The sequence below is a fragment of the Tachyglossus aculeatus genome, chromosome 11 (assembly GCF_015852505.1).
Source record: "Tachyglossus aculeatus isolate mTacAcu1 chromosome 11, mTacAcu1.pri, whole genome shotgun sequence".
Taxonomy (NCBI): Eukaryota; Metazoa; Chordata; class Mammalia; order Monotremata; family Tachyglossidae; genus Tachyglossus; species Tachyglossus aculeatus.
This window is the reverse complement of record NC_052076.1, coordinates 60,321,866-60,342,773: the sequence shown is the minus strand read 5'-3', so window position 1 is coordinate 60,342,773 and position 20,908 is coordinate 60,321,866. Positions and strand designations below refer to the sequence as shown.

General features: G+C 42.2%; 3 protein-coding genes across 4 annotated transcripts in view; 1 reads left to right on the top strand and 2 right to left on the bottom strand.

Moving 5' to 3' along the window:
• Positions 1-2,801, bottom strand: part of CEP89 (centrosomal protein 89) — an 84,113-nt gene extending 81,312 nt beyond the window's left edge. For both annotated transcript variants that reach the window (XM_038754843.1, XM_038754844.1), the window contains exon 1: positions 2,735-2,801. In XM_038754843.1, the coding sequence (XP_038610771.1) occupies positions 2,735-2,773 (39 nt within the window). In that variant the 5' untranslated portion in view covers positions 2,774-2,801. The remainder of the gene's footprint in view (positions 1-2,734) is intronic.
• A 299-nt stretch (positions 2,802-3,100) lies between these two features.
• Positions 3,101-11,313, top strand: FAAP24 (FA core complex associated protein 24). The gene is made up of 5 exons (XM_038754286.1): positions 3,101-3,151; positions 6,690-6,846; positions 6,924-7,063; positions 7,776-7,928; positions 10,027-11,313. The coding sequence occupies exons 2-5, from the start codon at positions 6,738-6,740 to the stop codon at positions 10,270-10,272; spliced, it is 648 nt and encodes a 215-aa protein (XP_038610214.1). The 5' UTR covers positions 3,101-3,151; positions 6,690-6,737; the 3' UTR covers positions 10,273-11,313.
• A 1,582-nt stretch (positions 11,314-12,895) lies between these two features.
• RHPN2 (rhophilin Rho GTPase binding protein 2) overlaps positions 12,896-20,908 on the bottom strand; it is a 67,845-nt gene continuing 59,832 nt past the window's right edge. Inside the window, exons 11-15 of the mRNA XM_038753836.1 lie at positions 20,415-20,609; positions 19,473-19,549; positions 17,185-17,331; positions 16,380-16,532; positions 12,896-14,347 (exon numbers count right to left, since the gene is read on the bottom strand). Of these exons, the coding sequence (XP_038609764.1) occupies positions 14,090-14,347; positions 16,380-16,532; positions 17,185-17,331; positions 19,473-19,549; positions 20,415-20,609 (830 nt within the window). The 3' untranslated portion in view covers positions 12,896-14,089. The remainder of the gene's footprint in view (positions 14,348-16,379; positions 16,533-17,184; positions 17,332-19,472; positions 19,550-20,414; positions 20,610-20,908) is intronic.

Here is a 20,908-nt window from a genome sequence, read left to right as displayed (position 1 = left end):
AGAGCACTGTACTAAGCGCTTGGGTAGTACAAATTGGCAACATATAGAGACAGTCCCTACCCAACAGTGGGCTCACAGTCTAAAAGACGTCACTTCTCCAGGCCTCAGTTCCCTCATCTGTAAAATGCGCATGAAGGCTGTGAGCCCCACGTGGGACAACCTCAGTACCTTCTATCTCCCCCAGCGCTTAGAACAGTGCTGGGCACATAGTAAGCGCTTAACAAATACTGTTTATTATTATTATTATGTCAGTTAACTTTTCTGTGCCTCAGTTCCCTCACCTGTAAAATTGGGGTGAAGACTGTGAGCCCCACGTGGGACAACCTCAGTACCTTGTATCTCCCCCAGCGCCTAGAACAGTGCTGGGCACATAGTAAGTGCTTTACCATTATTATTATTAAGTCGGTTAACTTTTCTGGGCCTCAGTTCCCTCACCTGTAAAATGGGGATGAAGACTGTGAGCCCCAAGTGGGACAATCTCAATACCTTGTATCTACCCAGCGCTTAGACAGTGCTGGGCACATAGTAAGCACTTAATAAATACTGTTTATTACTATTATTATGTACGGTAACTTTGATGTGCCTCAGTTCCCTCACCTGTAAAATGGGGATGAAGACTGTGAGCCCCAAGTGGGACAACCTCAATACCTTGTATCTACCCAGCGCTTAGAACAGTGCTGGGCACATAGTAAGTGCTTTACCATTATTATTATTGAGTCGGTTAACTCTTCTGTGCCTCAGTTCCCTCATCTGTAAAATGGGGGTGAAGACTGTGAGCCCCAAGTGGGACAACCTCAATACTTCGTATCTACCCAGCGCTTAGAACAGTGCTGGGCACATAGTAAGCGCTTTACCATTATTACTATTATTAAGTCGGTTAACTTTTCTAGGCCTCAGTTCCCTCATCTGTAAAATGGGGATGAAGACTGTGAGCCCCAAGTGGGACAACCTCAATACCTTGTATCTACCCAGCGCTTAGAACAGTGCTGGGCACATAGTAAGTGCTTTACCATTATTATTATTGAGTCGGTTAACTCTTCTGTGCCTCAGTTCCCTCATCTGTAAAATGGGGATGAAGACTGTGAGCCCCAAGTGGGACAACCTCAATACCTCATATCTACCCAGCGCTTAGAACAGTGCTGGGCACATAGTAAGTGCTTTACCATTATTATTATTAAGTCGGTTAACTCTTCTGTGCCTCAGTTCCCTCATCTGTAAAATGGGGGTGAAGACTGTGAGCCCCAAGTGGGACAACCTCAATACCTCGTATCTACCCAGCGCTTAGAACAGTGCTGGGCACATAGTAAGCGCTTTACCATTATTACTATTATTAAGTCGGTTAACTTTTCTAGGCCTCAGTTCCCTCATCTGTAAAATGGGGATGAAGACTGTGAGTCCCAAGTGGGACAACCTCAATACCTTGTATCTACCCAGCGCTTAGAACAGTGCTGGGCACATAGTAAGTGCTTTACCATTATTATTATTGAGTCGGTTAACTCTTCTGTGCCTCAGTTCCCTCATCTGTAAAATGGGGATGAAGACTGGGAGCCCCAAGTGGGACAACCTCAATACCTCGTATCTACCCAGCACTTAGAACAGTGCTAGGCACATAGTAAATGCTTTACCATTATTATTATTAAGTCGGTTAACGCTTCTGTGCCTCAGTTCTCTCATCTGTAAAATGGGGATGAAAACTGTGAGCCCCAAGTGGGACAACCTCAATACCTTGTATCTACCCAGCGCTTAGAACAGTGCTAGGCACATAGTAAATGCTTCACCATTATTATTATTAAGTCGGTTAACTTCTCTGGGCCTCAGTTCCCTCATCTGTAAAATGGGGATGAAGACTGTGAGCCCCAAGTGGGACAACCTCAATACCTTGTATCTACCCAGTGCTTAGAACAGTGCTGGGCACATAGTTAGTGCTTTACCATTATTACTATCATTAAGTCGGTTAACTTTTCTAGGCCTCAGTTCCCTCATCTGTAAAATGGGGATGAAAACTGTGAGCCCCAAGTGGGTCAACCTCAATACTTCTATCTCCCCCAGCGCTTAGAACAGTGCTGGGCACATAGTAAGTGCTTTACCATTATTATTATTAAGTCGGTTAACTCATCTGGGCCTCAGTTCCCTCATCTGTAAAATGGGGGTGAAGACTGTGAGCCCCAGGTGGGACAACCTCAATACCTTGTATCTACCCAGCGCTTGGAACAGTGCTGGGCACATAGTAAGTGCTTTACCATTATTATTATTAAGTCGGGTAACTCTTCTGTGCCTCAATTCCCTCATCTGTAAAATGGGGATGAAGACTGGGAGCCCCAAGTGGGACAACCTCAATACCTTGTATCTACCCAGCGCTTATAACAGTGCTGGGCACATAGTAAATGCTTTACCATTATTAAGTCGGTTAACTTCTCTGGGCCTCAGTTCCCTCATCTGTAAAATGGGGATGAAAACTGTAAGCCCCAAGTGGGACAACCTCAATACCTTGTATCTACCCAGCGCTTAGAACAGTGCTGGGCACATAGTAAGTGCTTTACCATTATTATAAGTCGGTTAACTCTTCTGGGCCTCAGTTCCCTCATCTGTAAAATGGGGATGAAGAGTGGGAGCCCCAAGTGGGACAACCTCAACACCTTGTATCTACCCAGCGCTTAGACAGTGCTGGGCACATAGTAAGCGCTTAACAAATATTATTATTATTACTATTATTATTATTATTATTATTACTTACGAACTGGGCTCTACGGCTTCTTCGGAAACGAAGCGGCATCTCGTCGGTGGGAGCAGCTCGCTCCCTAACTAACAAGCCCGCTGAGAAGGCCGCACTCCTCGGCGGCCTCAACCTCGGACGCTTTCTCCCTAGCAACCGACCCACCAACAACCGCCCTCCTCATTGGCTCCTGCCCGCCCTCCGCCAATCAGCGCCGCTCTCACTGCCGCGCTGCCAGCCCCTGGCAACCGCAGGATTTCCCCCCCCAACGTTCGAAACGGTGGCCCGCCTCCCCCCCGCCGATTGGCTCGCGCTTCTCGCGCTCCTATTGGTCTCGGCTGCCGTCAGTCTCCGGTTCCTCCTATCACAAGGCGCCGACAGGGGGAGGCGGGAGTTCGGACGTGGCGGACTGATTTTCGGCCGTTGGGCCTTGCTCAGGTGAGAGGGGATTCATCTGTTCAGTCGTATTTATTAATCAATCAATCAATCGTATTTATTGAGCGCTTACTGTGTGCAGAGCACTGTACTAAGCGCTTGGGAAGTACAAGTTGGCAACATACAGAGACAGTCCCTACCCAACAGTGGGCTCACAGTCTAGAAGGGGGAGACAGAGAACAAAACCAAACATATTCACAAAATGAAATAAATACAATAGATAAGTACAAGTAAAATAGAGTAATCATCATCATCAGTCGTATTTGTTCAGCGCACACTGTGTGTAGAGCACTGTACTAAGCGCTTGGGAAGTACAAGTTGGCAACATACAGAGACAGTCCCTGCCCAACAGTGGGCTCACCTCCTCCAGGAGGCCTTCCCAGACTGAGCCCCTTCCTTCCTCTCCCCCTCGTCCCCCTCTCCATCCCCCCATCTTACCTCCTTCCCTTCCCCACAGCACCTGTATATATGTTTGTACATATTTATTACTCTATTTTACTTGTACATATCTATTCTATTTATTTTATTTTGTTAGTATGTTTGGTTTTGTTCTCTGTCTCCCCCTTTTAGACTGTGAGCCCACTGTTGGGTAGGGACTGTCTCTATGTGTTGCCAATTTGTACTTTCCAAGCGCTTAGTACAGTGCTCTGCACATAGTAAGCGCTCAATAAATACGATTGATGATGATGATGATGATGGGCTCACAGTCTAGAAGGGGGAGACAGAGAACAAAACCAAACATATTCACAAAATAAATACAATAGATAAGTACAAGTAAAATAAATAGAGTAATGAAGATGTACAAACATATATACATATATACAGGTGCTGTGGGGAAGGGAAGGAGGTAAGACGGGGGGGGGGGGGGGGGGGGGGGGGATGGAGAGGGGGAGAGGAAGGAGCCCACTGTTGGGTAGGGACTGTCTCCATATGTTGCCAACTGGTACTTCCCAAACGCTTAGTACAGTGCTCTGCACACAGTAGTTTATTATTATTATAGTAATAATAATGATGATGATATTTGTTAAGCACTTACTATGTGCAAAGCACTGTCCTAAGCGCTTGGGAGAGTAATAATAATGATGGCATTTATTAAGCGCTTACTATGTGCAAAGCATTGTTCTAAGCTCTGGGGAGGTTACAAGGGGATCAGGTTGTTTCATGGGGGGCTCACAGTCTTCATCCCCATTTTACAGATGAGGGAACTGAGGCCTAGAGAAGTGAAGTGACTTGCCCAAAGTCACCCAGCTGACAAGTGGTGGAGCTGGGATTTGAACCCATGACCTCTGACTCCCAAGCCCGGGCTCTTTCCACTGAGCCACGCTGCTTCTCCTTAACACCGTAACAGCAGGCTGACTTACGGACTTCATTCATTCAATTGTATTTATTGAGCGCTCACTGTGTGCAGAGCACTGTACTGAGCGCTTGGGAAGTACAAGTTGGCAACTTATAGAGACTGTCCCTACCCAACAGCGGGCTCACAGACTAGGAGCGGGGAGACAGACAACAGAACAAAACATATTAACAAAATAAAATAAATAGAATAAATATGTACAAGTAAAATAGAGTAATGAATCTGTACAAACATATATACAGGTGCTGTGGGGAGGGGAAGGAGGTAAGGTGGGCGGGATGAGGAGGGGGAGAGGAAGGAGGGGGCTCAGTCTGGGAAGGCCTCCTGGGCTCGTGGGGTCGGAGAGGACATGGGTTCTAATAATAATAATAATTCATTCATTCAGTCGTTTTTATAATAATGATGGCATTTATTGAACGCTTACTATGTGCAAAGCACTGTTCTAAGCGCTGGGGAGGTTACAAGGTGATCAGGTTGTCCCACAGGGGGCTCATAGTCTCAAACCCCATTTTGCAGATGAGGTAACTGAGGCACAGAGAAGTTAAGTGACTTGCCCACAGTCACACAGCTGACAATTGGCAGAGTCGGGATTAGAACCCATGACCTTGGACTCCCAAGCATGGGCCCTTTCCACTGAACCACACTACTTCTCTGTATCTACCCAACGCTTAGAATGGTGCTTGGCACATATTGAGGGCTTAACAGATACTATCATCATCAACAAATGCGCACATTCCTGCACCCAGCAAACTCATGAGGGGCGACTCCACTGTAGATTTTGCAATCACCTCCATATTTCTTGAGGAAGCCTCAGCATGCCTTACGAAGGGGCTTGTTTTTGTAAGAGAAATGGAAACCCTGGACTTGGCTTTTATAATTGAAAATATTCAGAGAAACTCAAGCACTGGGCTTGCCTTTTACAGTTAAAAATACTTTTGTGAGAGAAACTGAAGTCTTGGATTTGGCTTTGACAATCGAAAGTACAGTTTAGGTTTGCAATTTGCAGGGTGAGTGCCTGCCTAGTGTGCATTACTGGGAGGGAGAACAGTCATTTTACCCCCATTTTGCAGCTGAGGGAACTGAGGCCCAGAAAGGTTAAGTGACTTGTGTGAGGTCACACAGCAGGCAAATAGGAAGGCCAAGACTAGAAGCCAAGACTCTTGACTTCTAGTCCTGTGCTTTTTCTATAAAAAGCACCTCCCCAAGCGGAGACTTGAATTTTAGCCCTTGTTTCTTTTCTGGAAGATTTGGGTAGTGTCAGAAAGCTTTTTCTTTATTCAGCAGTAAAGGGCCAGGCCTCCTTACTGTCGGCTTTAAAGCACTCAATCCCCTTGCCCCCTCCTATCTCACTACTTACCTACTACAATCCAGCCCTCACACTTCTTTCCTCTAATGCCAACCTAATCACTGTACCTCAGTCTCGTAATAATAATCATCATGGTATTTGTTAAGCGCTTACTACGTGCCAAGCGCCGTACTAAGCGCTGGGGTAGGTACGAGGTAGTTGTTGGACACAGTTACCTGTTCTATCTCACCACGAACCTCTCACCCACATCCTGCCTCTGCCCTTAAATCAATCAATCAATCGTATTTATTGAGCGCTTACTGTGTGCAGAGCACTGTACTAAGCACTTGGGAAGTACAAGTTGGCAACATATAGAGACAGTCCCTACCCAACAGCAGGCTCACAGTCTAAAAGGGGGAGACAGAGAACAAAACCAAACATACTAACAAAATAAAATAAATAGAATAGATATGTACAAGTAAAATAAATAAATAATAGAGTAATAAATATGTACAAGCATATATATATGCCTTAAATGCCTTCTCTCTTCATATCCAGTAGGCAATTCCTCTCCTCTCCTTAGTCTGATTGAAGGCACATCTCCTCCAAGAAGCCTTCCCTGACTAAGCCGTATTTTCCTTTTTCTTTCCCTTCTGTGTTGCCCTGACTTGCTCCTTTCATTCACCGTCCCCCCCACACCCAAGCCCCACAGTACTTAATGTACATATCTGTAATTTATATTAATGCCTGTCTCGCCCTCTAGACTGTAAGCTCACTGTGGGAGGGAATTTGTTATATGGTTATATTGTACTTTCCCAAGCACTTAGTACAGTGCTCTGTACACAGTAGCGCTCAATAAATACGACTGAGTGTGAAAGGTCATTTCTCACTTTCTTCAACAGGACAAAACTGTTACTACTGGCACTTAAGTAGTACAAGAAGTTATTTGGATGGAGAAAGAAACCATGCTTGGCAGTGTAGGACCTGTGCATGTTCCTTTTGGGCACATTATTGGAAATGAGAAATGGCAAGGATCGCAGTTAGCTAAAGAAATACAAGGTCAGTCCTCTTGTCACTGCCGTGATTCCCCTTGTATGTAATTGCCTCTTCAATTTTCCTCTTGTTTATATTTTAAGGAAAAATTAAGCTCATCTTTGAAGCTGACCTGGCACCCGTGGATTTTCATCTTTCTAAAGGATCCTGTATCCTTTATGTTACCGAAGCAGATTTGGTAGCAGGAAATGGCTATAGAAAAAGACTTGTAAGACTTAGAAATGTAAGTACCTATGAAAAATGATTTTTTTACTGTCCTTTTAGGTTGTGTTCCTGGTGGTCTTTTGTAAACTAATATGCATTCTAAAAATCACAGTCAATCGGTGGTATTTATTGACTGCTTATTGTGGGCAGAAAGCTGTAATAGGTACTTGGGTGAGTACAGTACAACAGGCAGTTGACAAGTTCCCTTCCCACAAGGAGCTTACAGTCTACAAGCATCTTTGCCCTTTCCCCACCCGGGTGATCACTGTTTGTATTGCCTTTAAAGCAGAAGCAGTATCAAGATATTTTACAACATCATCATCATCATCATCAATCGTATTTATTGAGCGCTTACTATGTGCAGAGCACTGTACTAAGCACTTGGGAAGTACAAATTGGCAACGTATAGAGACAGTCCCTACCCAACAGTGGGCTCACAGTCTAAAAGGGGGAGACAGAGAACAAAACCAAACATACTAACAAAATAAAATAAATAGAACAGATATGTACAAGTAAAATAAATAAATACATAAATAGAGTAATAAATATGTACAAACATATATACATATATACAGGTGCTGTGGGGAAGGGAAGGAGGTAAGATGGGGGGGGATGCAGAGGGGGACGAGGGGGAGAGGAAGGAAGGGGCTCAGTCTGGGAAGGCCTCCTTCTTTACAGCTTAATGGGATCCAGAATACTTTTTCAACTTGGATTATTTTTCTTTTTTCTAGGATAAAAATCTACAGGGTATTGTAATTGTTGAGAAAACACGATTGAGCGAGCAGTACTTCCCCGCGGTGCAGAAATTCGTTGTTCTGAACCTTGGAATGATATTACTTCCAGTGGCCAGCCAGATAGAAGCATCTCACCTTATCATCCAACTGGTAATCACTTCACTGTTGCTTATGAGCAAGTATATATAACTTTCTAAAAAGTAGTTATTTGACTGCAGTTATTTGACAGCAAGTTTATTTTATGTAACGGTCACTGAATCATGTCAACCAGTGGAATTTATTGGGTGCTTACTGTGTGCAGAGTAGTATAGTAAGCACTCGGTAGGGTACAGTATAACAGAGTTGGTAGATGCAGTCACTGCCCACAGAGAGCTTGCAGTCTAGAAGAAATGTTACCTGTTTTAGCCCTTTTGGGCTGTAAGTTCGTTATAGACAGGGAACGTTTCTGCTAATTCTGTTGTATTGTACTCTCCCATGCATTTAGTACAGTGCTATGCACATAGTGCTCAATAAGTATGATTGATTGGGCCATACAGTCAAAACAAAGTTTATTAGCGTGGGAAATTTTTGGAAAAACCCTTACTCATAAATACGATGGAAGTATGTTGAATAGTGATTTATTCTGTATTAAATATAGAGAGACTCTGTAGATTGAAGGTGTCACCATGTTGGAAAAGTTTTTGTGTAAAATGGGAAGCACCTAATGCATCCAAACAGTCTTCAACCATTTGAATTTTGTTGAAACCTTAAAGCCTCTTTAGTATAAGCATATTACAAGACATACTGACTTCATTAAATAGGCTCTAGTGGTGCTGAAATAATAATAATGATTGTGGTATTAAGCACTTACTATGTTCCAGGAACTGTACTAAGTGCTAGGGTAGAAAAAAAGCAAATTGGATTGGGCACAGTCCCTGTCCCACGTGAGGCTCACAGTATTAATCCTCATTTTACAGATGTGGTAACTGAGGCCCAGAGAAGTGAAGTGACTTGCCCAAGGTCACACAGCAGACAAGGGGTGGAGCCGGGATCAGAACCCATGACCTTCTGACTCCCTCCCGATCCATTAAGCCATGCATTTTATACAAAAACATCCAGGCTTTTTCTCAACGAATTTCCTTTTTAAAAGGAATTCTTCTGCTGAGATGAGTAATTTTTTTTTCCCTGTGAAGACTGCATACTAAGTGGAAGGGCCTTGTCTACTTATGAGGAATTGATTTGCATAACTGATCTACCTCAAATTGAGTCTGGGGTCTTAGCTTGTGGTTTCATTTTCATTCATTCATTCAATCGTATTTATTGAGCGCTTACTGTGTGCAGAGCACTGGACTATTCGCTTGGGAAGTCCAAGTTGGCAACATATAGAGACGGTCCCTACCCAACAGCGGGCTCACAGTCTAGAAGGGGGATACAGACAACGAAGTAAAACATATTAACAAAATAAAATAAATAGAATAGTACATGTGTACAAGTAAAATAGAGTAATAAATATGTATAAACATACACGGGTGCTGTGGGGAGGGGAAGGAGGTAAGGCCCCCTTACCGTACCTGTGCTGTGGGGAGGGGGATGAGAGGAAGAGGAAGGAAGGGGCTCAGTGTGGGAAGGCCTCCTGGAGGAGGTGAGCTCTCAGTAGGGCTTTGAAGGGAGGAAGAGAGCTAGCTTGGCGGATGTGTGGAGGGAAGGCATTCCAGGCCAGGGGGATGATGGCGGGACAGGCGAGAACGAGGCCCAGTGAGGAAGTTAGTGGCAGAGGAGCGGAGGGTGCGGGCTGGGCTGGAGAAGGAAAGAAGGGAGGTGAAGTAGGAGGGGGCGAGGTGATGGACAGCCTTGAAGCCGAGTGAGGAGTTTTTGCCTGATGCGTAGGTTGATTGGTAGCCACAGGAGATTTTTGAGGAGGGGAGTAACATGCCCAGAGCGTTTCTGCACAAAGATGATCCAGGCAGCGGCGTGAAGTATAGATTGAAGTGGGGAGAGACAGGAGGATGGGAGATCAGAGAGGAGGCTGATGCAGTAATCCAGTCGGGATAGGATGAGTGTTTTCATGGGTGTTTCTACTCCTTTTATTTCATATAGCTATTTTGATTATAAAAACGTTTACGTATTTGTAGTTAATATTAAACATAATGGCGTAGGATTACAGCAAAGTAGGGAAGTTCAGCATTGCTTGAGTGGAAGGGATTGACGAAGAAAAATGGTCTCCTCTAGAGGGAGCTCAAATTCTTCATTTTGTAACATATCATTTCAGGTCCAGGAACAAACCAAAGACCACAACAGGAATCCTTTTCTTAAAAAAAAACGTCACCAACTCTCCGAGTCCGCAGTACTTCAGACAGTTCAACAAATCCCAAGTGTCGGAAAAGTTAAAGCTCTACTTCTGATGAAAAAATTTGCCACTCTCCATCAACTGTGCAATGCATCCATCCAAGAACTGGAGCAAGTAGTTGGACAAACTGTTGCTCAACAGGTTCACACATTTTTGACACAAACTTAGTGACACTAGTCCGTTAGGGACCCTAAACTGTTTTCATTTTATTTAATTTTTCCTTCTCTACTCAGGTTAATCACTTGCCGGTCTCAGAATCAGAGGCTTTGGGAGATTTCTCCCCTAAACCGTAGGATGCGGGCAGGCTGAAATATAGCCCAAATTGGAATGGCTGCCCTAGAATTCCACTATCCTAATCCCTATTGCAGCTATATTTTCACCGCCTAAGCAGCCATTGAAAAACCAGGCTTTTACTGCCCCAGGACCTAACTGTCTGAAAGGCGAAAGATAATTAGTTCTGCATTAAGTATTAAGATTTGCCTCTGTGACTTCTGAGAGTTAAAGCTGATATTTTTTTTCGGCTAAATAGCCTTGATGGCAAATTGATTATTCAAAAATCTATGTAGTTTCATTAGTTGAAACCTGTTTAATACTGTCCTTCTAGGAAACTGGATTGCAAGACTTAAAAGGATGTGAATTGACTTCTTGCATTTGTGTAGATTACTGACTGGATGACAGTTACTCTCTACAATTTCTAATGGGCATTATTCTAAGCAAAAATTGAGAATAGTTCTTTTTTCTCCCACTTGGTTCTCTTCCACAATACCGATATTCAAGATTCCAGAATGCATTCAGGCAGTGTTGCAAATTAAATTGGTAGATTGGACTCTCAGGTTTCCTCTAGTCTCAGTTGATTTTTTTTGTTTTCTTCTGGTATCGTAACTCTTATCCTCCTTATTGTGAGGTTTTAGGTCTTTCTAGGTGCATGTAATATGGAGGATTGTCTGTCCAGAACAAAAGTACCAAACTGAGCTAGCCAACCATAAGGCCTTTTCTTCTGTTTTTACGTAGCATGGTAGAAAAGTTGTCTTGCCTATCATCTCCAAAAGACTTTAAGTGTACAATGCATCATTTAGCTTGTAATAGTGGTTTTTTTGTTTTCCATACTGATACAAAGTGTGGAAAGATCAGGTTTTGAGAGCAGTACAACTCATTTTTGCTTTTTTTAATGGTATTTAAGTGCTTATTATAGGCCAAGCACTGAACTTCACCTGAAGTAGATACAAGATAATCAGGTTGGACACAGTCCATGACCCACGTGGGGCTCACAGGATTAAATTCTCATTTTATACATGAGGCACAGAGAAGTTAAGTGACTTGCCCAAGGTTACACAGCAGACAAGTGGCAGAGCCAGGATTAAAACCCAGGTCCTTCTGAATTCCAGGACTGTGCTCTCTCCACTTAGCCATGCTGCTTCTCAATCATTAATAATAATTATGGTATTAAGTGCTTACTGTGTGCCAAGCACACACAAGGTATCCGGAGCAGTGATGTTTATGGGTGTATTATGGGCATTCCAGGCCAGAGACAGGACGTGGGCCAGAGATCAGTGGCGAGACAGGCGGGAACAAGGCAGTGAGAAGGTTAGCACCAGAGGAGAGAAGTGTGTGGACTGGGTTGAAGGAGGAGAGAAGCGAGGTAGGAGGGGGCAAGGAGATGGAGAGCTTTAAAGCCAATGGTGAGGAGTTTTTGTCTGATACAGAGGTGGCTAGGCAGCCACTGGAGATTGTTGAGGGTGGGGGGTGACATGTCCTGAACATTTCTGTAGAAAGATGATCCGGGCAGGGAGGGAAGTTTGGACTGGAGTGGGGAGACAGGAGTTTGGGAGGTCAGCAAGGAAGCTGATGGAGTAATCTAGGCGGGATAGGATAAGTGATTGTATTAATGTGGTAGCAGATTGGATAGAGAGGAAAGGGCAGATTTTAGGCAGGGATTGTCACTGTTTATTGCCGAACCGTACTTTCCCAAGCACTTGGTACAGTGCTCCGCACACGGTAAGCGCATAATAAATACAATTGAATGTATGTATGTAGAATGTGCTGCTTTGGTCAGGCAGGTAAAATAAAGACTTCAAAAATTAATAGGAAAACAATGGAAAACTACATACCTGAAAATCAGTTTTACGAAGCAATGAATAAGATCATTATCTTTAAACATTCACTTCCATCAGAAAAGTAACTCATTGTCCCTGTCCCCTTTGGTGGAGTTTAATTTTTTTTTTCTTAAAAGCTCACAAATCAAGCACACCAAATATTTTATTCATAAACCTTATTTCAGCAAAGGATTTTTTTTTAATTTTAGTAGCTCTCTTGTCCATACCTCTGCAGTATTTCTGGAGTCAAATGGCTGCCTTTTATGGTGTGCTTTTGAACTATTATCCCCACTACTTCTGGGCCCAGTACTCAAAACTTTAGAGGAATTTGTATCTTGGTTTTCAAACTACCCGGGTGGCTAGATCAAATGCCTTTAATTTACCCCAAAGTACTGGAAAAATTTTTTTATCTATCCCCCATTCTGTGGTATATAAATGCTACCTCGTTGATGTGATCTATCATCCTATTCCAATGAATTCTTAAAGGACTTGCGCACTCTAAGCAGTGTAAGACTCAAAAGCAACATAAGAATACAGAGAAAATACTGTCTGAAAACTGATAAAAACATACCTTCATTTTAGAAGGAATGATCAGATATCTTTCCAGTATAAATTTGATCTACAGTTTGGTGCTTTGGCTTAATCAATAAAGAGGATAAAGTAAGACAGTGAGAAATGAACCACTTTGAACAATTTGCTTAATTTGAGTGAATGTTTTTATTCAGATACACTAAACCTATTTCAGGGGTAACAAAGACATTATCTGGATCCATTTTCTTAAGACTTTATTGGGCCCACCTTAGTTACTGAACAGAGGAAAGTAAACTTGAACTCAAGTGTAAAGAATTGGATTTGAGCAGTGTTTTGGAACGTACCTATTACAATTAACTGTAAGATTTGTAAGAAGAGTCTCCCTCATTCATCTAGCCAGTATGCTACAGTACTTTATGCAATTTAAAAACCTTAAATAAAGCTTGAAGCTTTAGTTATTTACATCCACCCTAACAAGAGAAAACCTAAAAAAAAGCTTTGTACCCGAGTTTTCAAAATGTGCATTTATGCATTTAACTATTTTCTACAAAAAATGGAAAATGTTTTGAGTATCAAACAGTATATTATCTACCTTGTAGATAGCATCTTCACCTAACACTCCTGTGTTAGTAACTTTCAAATGATTAGAAAACAAGGTGTGACACAAAAGTAAGCTCTAAATTCTGGCCACTTAAAAATATCAGGGCAAATTACATAATGAGTTGTCCAGTTTTAACATTTGATTTTAGCCAGGACCATCCTTATATTGGCTAAGGTTATTATTTAACTTATACAGATCAAATAGTAAGAGCCTTTGTCATTTTCAGTTAAGCTTAGTTTGGAAAGGAAGTGTTTTGATTGATATTTAATAGAGTAATTCAGATTTATTACTAGAGTCTCGATGTAAGCAGCCCTTTAGCAGCTCTTTAGTCCTGTTAGGAAACATGTTCACTTTACATTCATTTGAGCAAAAGAGTAATCTCTTTTCTCTCAAAGTCGTAATCTATTATAAGGCTAAGATTAGAGTTAATTCAAGTGATTTTTTTCATTTCAATCTGATAGTGACTAAAAGTTCAGTCATTAAAATATCCTTCAAATTTTCAACCGCCTATTTTATATACAGTACCCTACACAATAAATAACTTGTAGTAACGTGTATACATAACAAGTTGAAGTTGTTTTCTAGCAATGATTCCTAAATATCTGCACTCATTCAGAACAGAAATACCCTTTGTAAATTTGGAGCCTATGAAAACAAATTAAGCAATGAGTATACATTTCACAGCTATGGCACAAGTGTTGAGGGCTAAATAGTGTTTGGAAAAATTTTGACACTAAACATTTCTTCATTCCGTAAAGGTTTAGTACAGTGAACTATCCGTATTGAGAAGGCCAAACGGTGAAGCAAGCTTCTTCTTGATCTGGGGTCTCGTTATTCCTCCAGATGGGAGACAGAGAGTGCTGGCTGACTTCTGCCTGTTCTTGTTGGTTCCCCAGCTTAGAAAAGACAGTTTTTTGGAAACTTTTTTAGCTTTGTCAATTTTGTCATCTTCTAGAGTTAAACAGATCATGGAGTACGTTTTCTGCATTCCCACGGAGTACGTAGCAGATTTATTATGCTGCAGAGAAAGAAAAAGGGAAACAAAGAATGTCCTCATGGAGGGTAACAAATCCTCAAAACCAGTAGGCTACCCTATATGTAAATGTTTCCTGAGTTTGAAGGGTTTTTTTCCTGCAACAATTAGTCACACTCCACATACAACAAGCATCTGTTTTTAAATTCAGCTCTGATCACATAAGGTCTTAAAATCCAAGTTTAGGAATTAATCTCATGGGGATAATGCTTGCTTAAGAAAAATATTTCATGCAGCATTGTTTGGCGTCTCCCAAACATGAGTCTGAGATCCCCTACAATCACGGCTGTATATAATGTGTTGGTCGTAAGGTCCTCAAACAAACCTGTATGTTTTGTGGATTATTGTTAGAAAAGAGGGCTTACCATTCATTCATACTTTAACTAAGGAGGGTTTCAAATAGTGTCAAAAGTGTAGAACGGCTCTGCAAATACTTTTTCAAAAGCAACAATGCCAAAGAATGCCACATCTAAATAATCTAGGGAGTGTTTAGGTTACGAAACAGCCAGTTTACCCAGGTAATTCTCACTCTTTCTCCTCAAAGCCCACGCCCATTCGTGCCATAATTCCCATAGAGACTCCAGCCCTTGCCAGCAAGGGCAAAGAAAGGTAGACCTGCCAATTTGGTTTCCCCACTCCGACTTATTTTCAGATCTAAAGGCAGGGTGGGATAGTTTGGGGCACAGAATGGGTATCCATGGACAGCTCCACCATCCCCTGTCTCTAAATCGTCGCAGTTTTTCTTCCACATCATCTCTAAGATCAACCTCTTCTCCATCCAAACAGCCACCATGCTACTCCAGGTACTTATTACATACCAACTTGACTTCCGGTTGCCACACTGGTCTCCTTGCCTTTAGTTTCTCTCCTCCCCAGTCTGTACTTCACTCCACTGCCCGTTAATGGTTACCCATTCCTCTCTGCATTATTGGCTTTAAGGCCTTAAATCAGCTTTCTTCCTCCTACCTATCCACTCTTCTGCCACTGTACCTCAGCTCGCGTTCTTTATTCTCAAGATCTCACTTGTCGCCGAGTGCTTTCTCATGCCTTTCCTCCTGCCTGGAATTCCCTCAGCAGACCTCGACTCTCCCCATTTTCAAAGCCTTGCTGAAATCATCTCTCTTCCAAAAAGTCTTTCCCAATTAATCTTTCTCCCTCATCAGCTTCAGCATTTCTGTGCCACCTAAGCACTGGTTTACTCACATCGACCCACAGCACTTATGAACATCTTACATACCTTATTATTTAATTCCTAACATGTATAAAATTCCCTTTCCCTTCTTCCTGTATGTTATTTTAGCGTCTATCTGCCCGGCTAAATGGTAAACTCTCTGAAGGCAGGGATGGATGTTTATTGTATTTGCCCAAGGGCTTAGAACAATGCACACAGTGTGCACTTAATAAATGCTATTGATTTATTTCACATGCAAGTCACGATCACTTCAGAACACTCTTGTAGATCTTCCCCAAACTCCTAACAAAAACAGAAGAAGAAAGGTGAGCTAGAACTTGGTAAATCTCTTCTAGATCGTGGTCATGTGTTAGTTGCATAGTTGCTCGAGGGAAATGATTATGAACTGTGGGCTGCGGCCCAGAAAGTTTGCACAGTGCCTCCATACATAATACGTTTGTTCTAAAACTTCCAGGCTTTCTAACTGACCAGAGGTAAATGTGTTCCCAATTATATTACTGACATGCTGAGGGTTCAGTCGGTTGTGAGAAAGACCTCAGAGGTTGAACAAGTGAGAATGCAGACTATAGCTGCTAAATTTCCCTTTGACACTTGGGAGATGTGATCAGAGTTGGAAACCTGATTTCACCTCCCTCTTGTCACAATGGAGAGAACCTGCACTTAGGTGACAGAGAAGTGCTGAAGGTGGTGAGGGGTAAAGATTAATTGGGAAAGACTTCTTGGAAGAGATATGATTTTCAGAAAGGCTTTGAAAATGGGGAGAGCCATGGTGCAACAAGAATTCCAAACCAGGTTCTCGCCGCTCCTTGGAATTTCCCGTCTTACCACAGATGTTGCTTCCAGGAGGCTGATGACCTTCATGTCAATGTCTTGCTCCCCGAAACTTTTTAAAGTTTGCATGACTTCGCTCACTCCCAGCCATTTACAATCCTTCCCTTGAATTGAAACAATATAGTCTCCTTCTTTTGCGCCTGCAAGCTGTAAAAATGATGACATTTTGTTGATGACAACAATTCCCCATTCCCAAAACTTGCAGGTATATTTAGAGAGCAGGTACCTGCAAAAGGCAACCTTGGGGCAAACACAATGGGCAGGGAATGTGTCTGTGTATTGTTACAGTGTACTCTCCCAAGCACTTAGTACAGTGCTTTGCACCACTTCAATCTCAATCTTCGACTTTTGGAACCCGGCAAAAAGTAAAGCAGAGTAAGCAAGGATGGATCAGAAGAGGGCTGCTTCTGAGGCAATCTATCTCAAATGTGTGCTTAGCACACTGTTAGACTTAAGGAAATGGCCACACTAGCTTATTTTCTTGCATTCGAATATGCTCCTTCATATACCTGCCTACACTTCATGATTTCGACCTTGTCACAAATGCTATCATTTCGCGACAAGTTCGTGAATTAGTTTAGATTAGATCCCTGGTATTTTCATGGGTTTTGACTCTTCTAGACTGTGAACCTGTTGTGGGCAGGAATTGTCTCTATTTATTGCTAAACTGTACTTCCCAAGTGCTTAGTACAGTGCTCTGCACACAGTAAGCGCTCAATAAATACGATTGAGTGAATGAATTCCCTCCTTGCACATGCTGCTCTCCATCAAATCAGTAGTTGAGGAAGGCGCTACTTACTGCAGCAGAACAGTATGGATCAAGGACGTGAACTTGCACTGGGGAATTTCCTCTTAGGGTGAACCCCATATCTCCTTCTTCACAGGCAAACTGAATGTTACGTGGAGCTGTCCATCTCTTATGTGCAGAAAACATACATAGTGGGCCCTGTGGAGGACAACATTATATGTTTGATTTACAGGTTGAAACAAGCTAAAATTATCGCAAATCTATATGGTCCTTATGAAATTCAGGTTCAAGACCTAAAAAGTGGTGTTCACATTTTTAGCCAACATTTCTATCTTAGGAACCTAGAAAATTGAAATCAAGGAGTGGGATTTAATCTAGTATTTATTACTATGATATTTGTTAAGCATTTGCTATGGGTCAAGTACTGTTCTGAGCGCTGGGGTAGATACAGGTTAATCAGGTTGGAAACAGTCCCTGACCCACATAGGGCTTACAATCTAAGTAAAGAACACTTTACAGATGAGGAAACTGAGACACTAAGAAGTTAAGCGACTTGTACAAGGTCACACAACAGGCAAGTGGTTTGAGAAATCATCAATCGTATTTATTGAGCGCTTACTATGTGCAGAGCACTGTACTAAGCGCTTGGGAAGTACAGGTTGGCAACATATAGAGACAGTCCCTACCCAACAGTGGGCTCACAGTCTAAAAGGGGGAGACAGAGAACAAAACCAAACATACTAACAAAATAAAATAAATAGAATAGATATGTACAAGTAAAATAAATATATACATAAATAGAGTAATAAATATGTACAAACATATACATATAAAATAGCATGGTACAACTGAAAGAGCATGAGGTGGGGGGTAAGAGGACCTGGGTTTTACTCCCAGCTCTGCCAGTTACCTGCTGTGTGACCTTGGATAAGTCACTTAACTTCTCTGTGCCTCAGTTTCTTCACCATAGAATCAGGATTCAATACCTGTTCTCCCTCCTACTTAGACTGTGAGCCTTATGTGGGTCAAAGAAGAACAGCGCTTCCCACATAGTAAGTACTTAACAAATGCCACTAAAAAAAATGGCAGAGCCAGAATTAGAACCCAGGTCCCCTGGCTCCAAGGTCTGTGCTCTTTCTAGACTGTAAGCTTGTAGGCAAGGAATGTGTCTGCTAATTCTGTTGTATTCTTCCAAGTAGAGTGCTCTGCACATAGTAAGCTCAATAAATAAAATGGATTGATCAATTGATTTCCAGTAGGCCATGCTGTTCCTGTCTTTGATGAATCTTTGAGCAAAGCATTTACTTAGAGTTGGGCAATAGTACAAGTATTCTTCAAATATAGTGTCCAGCCCATTCCACTGGAGCATAAGTTCCTTGTGGGCCGGGGTGTGTCACTTTTCTGTTTTGTGTTTCCCAAGCACTTAGTATACTACATCGAGTGGGTACTTAATAAATATGATTACTTCTACTGCTCCTACACTGGGGGCTCATGGTCTAAAAAGGGAATGGAGAGACTGCAAAGACAAGCAAAGGAATGATACATGAACAACACTGACACATACCCAGAGGTGCCTTTGCTGTGCAATAGCTGTGTGCGCTTTACTTTTCTGTTCAAGTCTAAGATCTTATGGCCAAATACCTCGGTTCTCTCCTGATAGTTGCCATACAGACGGGTAAAGAGATCTAATCTAAGAAATGAATCGTAGGTATCCTCTAACACTATTTTCTAAGTGGTATTTCTTAAGCATTTACTATGTGCCAGACACTATACTAAGCGCTAGGAGAGATAAAAGATAATCAGGTTGGACACCGTGCCTGGCCCATGTAGGGCTTACAGTCTTAACCCCCATTCTGCAGATGAAGTAACGGAGACCCAGAAGTTAAGTGACTTGTTAAGTGACTTGCCCAAGGTCACGTAACAGTGCAATCACACATCCACATATAGTTTTAGGAGAGACAAAGTAAAATGACATTTAAAGTCAAGAGGCTTATGATCTACAACAGTTACTCAGAGGTAGGTATGTACTTGCATGGCTTAGTGGAAAGCGCACAGGCTTGGGAGTCAGAGGTCATGGGTTCTAATCTCACCTATGCCACTTGTCATCTGGGTGACTTTGGGCAAGTCACTTCACTTCTCTGTGCCTCAGTGACCTCATCGGCAAAATGGGGATTAAGACTGTGAGCCCCACATGGGACAACCTGATTACCCTGTATCTACCCCAGCGCTTAGAACAGTGGTTGGCAGATAGTAAGCGTTTAACAAATGTCATCGTTATTATTTATTGTCAAGGCAAAGGAAAAAAAAACCCAGCCAAATACCATTATGGCTTTACATACCAGCCTCTGGAAGAAGTCTGTCACTGATACCATGGAAAACTGAGGAGCAACCATCTCAGCTTCTTGTTCTGTTTTAGCTGTATTAGAAAAATCAAGGTGAGAGAAGAACAACTAGGGAAATGTAGTATCAGAGTAATACCAGATGGACAACTGCAGATTTGAAATCATCTAGGAGGCTCAAGATAGGTATATACACGAGCAGGTACTGTAGGGCCATTCGTAACCCAGAGGGCTATTTCAATCACTATAGATTCATCTTTACGTAGCTGCTTCAGTGGTTCTCTTCAGTTTGCCGGGTAACTTGCAACATCACCTTCAGTGAAATTCTAGCATGGGCAAGCCCTTCTCTATACTACTAGCATGTAGGTGCCTCCTGAAAATATGCAGCACGATAAGAAAGCTAGTCAAGGCATATGGTTGACACTATTTCATAATTAAGGACAATCTTTTGTCGTCTTATAAGCTGCTTAATACAGTATTTCCAGCAGGCAGGTTGTTAATCTTCCTATTAAGTGATTTAAATGAGCCAAAGAAACCTGATGACTCCACTGGCACAACATAATAATTGCACATCTTAAACTGAGGGGATTCTTGCTCCCACCAGCTATTACAAACTGGAAAATGAACATGGGAAATATACTTGTTAGAATACTATAAACTGTTTAATGTAGCCAATCATTTACCTTTTTATATGACAAAAGGAAGGACTGAAGATTCAACAATGTACTAGTAAGACTAATTTAAACGGTAACAAAAAAAATACCCGTAACCTCCCTCCCACCTCTTTAAATGTCAGCCAAAGAGATTAACACTGATGCTCTGCTGCTCCCTAAACGGTCAAGCTGCCTTTGCCCAGTTCAAACATGATTTTGTTCTGCAGGTGGACTTTGTTCACAGTGTTTCCTGAGATACAAAATAAATATTTGAACTTTAGCTACTTACAAATAATGTCTGGAGCCACTATTAAGTTTAGTAAATCATCATCCTGCTCATGCTGAGAATACTTGAGGCGCGATCGTTTGTGGGCAGCGGTCAATATCTCCTGAAGAATCTCTATGTTTCGTAGCTTTTTGCTCAAACCAGAAACCCGCACAGACTCTTCATGGCAGTCAATGGCTTTGCGTAAATGGGATTTTCCTGAGGAAGAGATCAAACAAACAATGCTAGTACAGTGCTCTGCACACAGTAAGCACTCAATAAATATGATTGATTCCTTGAGCACTTACTGTGGGTGGAGCACTGAACTATGTACTTGGGAAAGTATAAATACAGAGTTGGTAGATGCGATCTTTGCACATAAGGAGCTTACAGCCTACTATAGTAAGTCTGAAACCTGACTGCTATTTTTAAGTGATAGTTTTAGACATTGCCGGCAGTCTGCCCTGGCGATAAAAGCATGGGGCTGGGAATCCTAAGATCCAGGTTCTAGCCCCAGC